This window comes from Ylistrum balloti, unplaced genomic scaffold (genome assembly GCF_031769215.1).
Source record: "Ylistrum balloti isolate Yb309-2 unplaced genomic scaffold, AGI_CSIRO_Ybal_v1 Utg369794, whole genome shotgun sequence".
NCBI classification, from domain to species: domain Eukaryota; kingdom Metazoa; phylum Mollusca; class Bivalvia; order Pectinida; family Pectinidae; genus Ylistrum; species Ylistrum balloti.
The window spans coordinates 339,563-345,562 of NW_026781975.1; the positions used below are offsets into that span (position 1 = coordinate 339,563).

At 32.1% G+C, this 6,000-nt stretch overlaps 1 protein-coding gene across 2 annotated transcripts in view; it reads left to right on the plus strand.

Annotated features, from left to right (window-relative positions):
- The window catches only part of LOC132544358 (protein neuralized-like), a 60,913-nt gene extending 55,865 nt beyond the window's left edge, over positions 1 to 5,048 (plus strand). For both annotated transcript variants that reach the window (XM_060207944.1, XM_060207943.1), the window contains exon 5: positions 556 to 5,048. In XM_060207944.1, the coding sequence (XP_060063927.1) occupies positions 556 to 1,046 (491 nt within the window). In that variant the 3' untranslated portion in view covers positions 1,047 to 5,048. The remainder of the gene's footprint in view (positions 1 to 555) is intronic.
- Positions 5,049 to 6,000: the final 952 nt, after the last annotated feature.

Below are 6,000 nucleotides of genomic sequence, written 5' to 3' on the forward strand. Positions count from 1 at the left end.
TATTTCAGATGACAAGCAAAATATCCTGTCTGATGATATAATTTGCTATGATAAAGGAAATGAAATTAGACATTTGTTCATTTGAATGTCTTACATCTAACCCAAGTTCTCTATGTCATTTGTTTGTGCAGACATACAATGAATGACACTCCAATTATATTAATTACTTTGTCTAAATGATTTCTTTTCAATTACTAAGTAGCAAGGCTTTTCAATAGCTGAGGTGAAAAAGGGCTTTCCAATTTCTTCAACTGAATCATGTTGACCAACCTTGTTCTTTCTTTCTTCTCAACAATCAAATGGCATAAGAGTCATGACTTTTGGCTAGTTAGCATGCTAGGTGTCTATGTTGTAAAGGACTTTCAAGTCTATTCATAAGAATTGCCTTGACCCATTCTCAAGGTCAGTGGTTAAATGTGTATTTAAATCTTCAAACCACCTTTCAATAAAAAGTATTGTAATTATACAAATATTTTTTGGTTTTGGAAAAAGCTGACTAAGCTGGCATGTGATGGATATGTTTAGAATATTAATGTATTCTATGTTGTGTTTCAGGTACTACTGTCCACCTACCACCTGTGCCACCCCGTCCCCGATCCACCTCATACCTGGGGGCTCAGAACTCCCTCACCGTTATGTTACCTCCTCGGGATCAGCAACCACAAGCACAAAACCTTGCAAACATGACCCACTCTAATGTTGACCAATCAGGAGTGCCAGCCAATCAAAATCCACAGCCTCACATGCTGCGTAGTTACAGTGTACCTGCAGCCACCCTGACTCAGATGTCCTCGGGACCGATGGATAACGTCCAGAAACAACCTGTGTCCATGCCTAATACACCTAACATTGCTGATAATGGCGACAGTGAGGTTCGCGATGAATGTACTGTGTGTTACGAGCGGCAAGTGAATGCTGCTCTCTACACATGTGGACATCTATGCATGTGCTTTGAATGTGCAATTCAGGTGAAGCAGCGTAAGGGAGGCCTGTGTCCTATATGTCGACAGGAGATTAAGGATGTCATACGTATTTATAAAACATGATTTTGTCATCAGGCTGCTTTACATCCCTCCTACCTAGTCTCCTGTGTACATGATCCCAATGTCTTTTCACTCTTCACAATGTCGTGTTTTAGTGAGAACCAGTCTCTTGAGGAATAGGAACGTGGTAATTGCTATCTGTTGGACAGATAATTTTACCTAATAAGTAATATCTACATAAGCAATTAATTCTCATCATACTGACATAAGTTCAATATTGGACATCTCTAAATAATTCTATAAGTGTTCCTGTTTACGATTTATGAAAAAAAAATCAGTTTTATTACAAGTTGATGAATGAAGTGAAACTGTATTTTACATAGCATTTTGACATGTAGTGAAACATTTATGAATTACGTTTGATAAGAGACATTGTGTAAAGGATAACAATTTTAGGTTAGGTTTTCATTACCTGTAGTTGGAGAAGTTCTTTCGCTGTATTTATTCCAATAAAAGTCTCCGTCCAATACTCGCCGTAAAGAAAATGAATCACTATAGATGTGGACCTGCAGTCCAGAATGAGAAAAAAACATAAGTTCAATGCTGAAACGCACCTCATTCTAATTACAAGTGGCTTTTTACACTACTGAGGAATTACAGTCACTATCCAAGCATGAAGATTTAAAAGTCATTTTCTTCAAAACGTCAAGCTCCTGGGGTTTTTATTAGAATAAATACAGTAGTTAGAACAGGTTCTGACACCTACACTGTAAATACATCTTGTACGTGTAGATAATGGAATAGACAAATTGACATGTATTACCTCCCTTTGCTATTATTTTTGCTTAGGTTGCAGGTTTGCAGGCATTATTGTTATTTTATTTCATTTATTTAATCAGTTCTGTTTTTAAGTTAATATTATTATAATTTAACAAAATGTCTTTAAATTTTAGTAATTGTTTCATCTGTGATAAATCCGTTAGATACACACAAATATATTAAATTTTGACATCATACATCACTGACTGTTGAATGCAGTCAAACACAAATATCTATACATATATTTATTCATTACTCATACATTGTCACACTTTTTCAACCAACTTAAACCTAGAAATAAAACTACATGTACTTCCACTATCACTGCAGACACAACTAATCTTAATCTTAAAGTTTTCTCATAAAAATCTTTTCATGTGTATCTTTGCACACTTTCTCATATAGACCTTCCTTTCAAACGCACTCATTGATTTTCTCACACACTATTTTGTATATATGCAGACTGACCTCACAGATTTTCACACGCAGAATCCTTTCCTTATAATCAAATAATCACACATGATCTTTTATTGTATAAACTGGCCTACGTTTGACAGAAAATAGTATTGATATAACTATTTACTAACCAATTTTCCTATAACAAATCATGTCTATCACTTTGTAGTGATGTTGATAATTAAGGGATAATTAGGTTGCTAAGTACTCTGATTGATCAAAGGGAAGTAACTCAATCATCTTGTGTTCGATGAGGGAAAGCATTGTGATGTTATTCAGTGATATCAATTATTTATGTAAAAGAAGAGAAGAATCTCTGTAATTTTTTTATTCTTTTGAATGTGTTCATGCCTAGGTAAACAGTAACGAAACTCAAATTCATTGTAGTTTATTTTGTGTTCAGAAATACAGGTGCATTTTTATGCTTTATATATTCCATAATCTTCTTCTTCTTATTTACTAAACAGTGTCTCCAAATGTTTCTACAATAAATGAACAATCCTCATGTGTAAATAGGTATAAATACTTTCTAAGACTTCGTAAAAGTGCTGATTTTAAGTTTACATAGATTACCTGCTAGTTTAAGTTATAACAATGCTTCAAATTACTTCACTTAATTTTTGTCACCTTGTTTAAATTGATTATGAATTTTTCATTTTGTGAAAAAGTTATTGCTTTTAAAAGGTTTATAGTAAATTTTCATTCGAATTGACTCTCAACAAGAACAATTCACAGATTCAATATCACCATAAAGACTTCTGGTGAAGAGGTCATGTGATGTATGATGTCAAAACCGTGTTCAGTTAAAAATGACATTATTTTCAGTACACTTTACTATGGAATTTACAAGCTTCAAATATATACATGTTTTGACTACCTGTAATTTTGTACATTTTCTGGAGTTATCTAAACATGCTTTACAGTTTTAAAAATAGTTCCTTGTAATTGTGTTCCCTAAAAGTACTTCAGTAACATAGTACCTTTGAATGTTTTAAGAAATCTTGTTATAATCATGATAAATTGTACCAGATAATTTGTAAAATTAAACATGTTGTTTTGGTTGTCTATAGGAATACTGTCTCAGTTTGTTTAAAACACTATTTTGTTTCAAGAGCTTATACCTTAAAAGTATAATTACAGACATGAAAAGAGGATTTGAAAGCTAAATAGAGGTTTAAACTTATCCTTGTAGTTTGTTACTTAAAAACGTTTGCTGGCTAAGAGCCCAATTTTTGATTTCTGTTATTCTTATTGCAACATATGGACATAAATATTAGTCTCAAGTTTGAATGAGTCTGCTATAGTATATTGTGAAATTGCTATTCTCACTCTAAGAATCTACCATAAAAAATTCTCTATATTTTTTTTTATTTGATATTAGGTGATGAAGTTTTATAAAATGCTCATCATTCACAATGAATACACCTATATCTACATGATGTATATTTTGGCACAGCAACAGTCCCTATACATTGTACATGTATAAGGCTGAAACAGGAAAAAGTATTTAAAGTCTTTATTGATGGTTTATACCTTATAGGACCTCAGGATGTTTCAACTTTATTTTTTGTTCATAAATTCTTGTATTCAGTATGAAACTTACCTAACTTAAAACTGATTGTTATAAGGAATTACCTGCAGTAGAACTACTGTCAATCATTTAGATTCTGCAAATACTTTATTTTGCTAACTTACCTATTCAGACATATTTGTGAATACATAATTTTGCGAACATTGATTTAGAAATGATTTTAAATTTGCAAATGATGAGATATAAGAGACAGGACTGTTAAGGACTCTGATATAGGAAATGAAATCAACATGAATGCCATCCCCAGTTATATCTAAAAACTTACAATTGTCATTCCTATGTACTGTAAAGTATTTTATACAGACATTTAGAGCTTGTTTGAGAGATTCAGTACAGTCTTTTAACGTAGCATTGTTTCAACACTGTATGACTATACTTGCACAAAAGTCGTTGGAAATAGAACAGAAATGATGCTCCAATAAACAGTTGAAAATAACCACAACAATTACATATATCACTATATTAACTAGTAAAATAATGCACCTCTAAAATAAAATAACCACTGAAATTAAATTTTCAAACAATAAAACCACAAATTTATCCCTTAATTATGTTACATCTTTAAGATTTCTGATACAGTACCATTAATCTGACATAAGATTACAAATAAAATTTACCCTGAAAAAAGGTTATCAATCAAATATTATGTACTGTTACCCTGAAATGAGGTAACCACAAAACAATGTGAACGGTTACCCTGAAATTAGGTTACCAACTAAATAATGTGTGCTGTTACCCTGAAATTAGGTTACCAACTTAATAATGTGAATGGTTACCCTGAAATTAGGTTAATAACTAAATAATGTGTGCTGTTACCCTGAAATTAGGTTACCAACTAAATAATGTGTGCTGTTACCCTGAAATTAGGTTACCATAATGTGAACGGTTACCCTGAAATTAGGTTAATAACTAAATAATGTGAACGGTTACCCTGAAATTTGGTTACCAACTAAATAATACGTACGGTTACCCTGAAATTAGGTTCCCAAAAAAATGTGTACTGTTACCCTGAAATTAGGTTAACAACTAAATAATGTGAACGGTTACCCTGAAATTAGGTTACCAACTAAATAATGTGAACGGTTACCCTGAAATTAGGTTAACAACTAAATAATGTGTATGGTTACCCTGAAATTAGGTTACCAACTAAATGATGTGTGCTGTTATCCTGAAATTAGGTTACCAACTAAATAATGTGTGCTGTTTACCCAACTAAATAACTTAGGTTACCAACTAAATAATGTGTGCTGTTATGAAATTAGGTTACCAACTAAATAATGTGTACGGTTACCCTGAAATTAGGTTACCAACTAAATAATGTGTACGGTTACCCTGAAATTAGGTTACCAACTAAATAATGTGTAAAGTTACCCTGAAATTAGGTTACCAACTAAATAATGTGTACGGTTACCCTGAAATTAGGTTACCAACTAAATAATGTGTGCTGTTACCCTGAAATTAGGTTACCAACTAAATAATAAAATGAAATTAGGTTACCAACTAAATAATGTGTAAAGTTACCCTGAAATTAGGTTACCAACTAAATAATGTGTGTTACCAACTAAATAATGTGAACGGTTATTAGGTTAACCCTGTTACCAACTAAATGATGTGTGCTGTTATCCTGAAATTAGGTTACCAACTAAATAATGTGTGCTGTTACCCTGAACTTAGGTACCAACTAAATAATGTGTGCGGTTACCCTGAAATTAGGTTACCAACTAAATAATGTGTGCTGTTACCCTGAAATTAGGTTACCAACTAAATAATGTGTACGGTTACCCTGAAATTAGGTTACCAACTAAATAATGTGTAAAGTTACCCTGAAATTAGGTTACCAACTAAATAATGTGTAAAGTTACCCTGAAATTAGGTTACCAACTAAATAATGTGTACGGTTACCCTGAAATTAGGTTACCAACTAAATAATGTGTACGGTTACCCTGAAATTAGGTTACCAACAAAATAATAATTACTGTTACTCTTATGGTTACTAACAAAATAATATGTACTATATTATCCTGAAGTAGCATTTCCAATAAAATTCTTAAAAATACACTCATTGAATATTTGATGTTTTGATTATTCTTTTATAGAATTACAAAATGATTTCCTGTACTAAACATACTGGGTATGTGAATCTGACAGTCA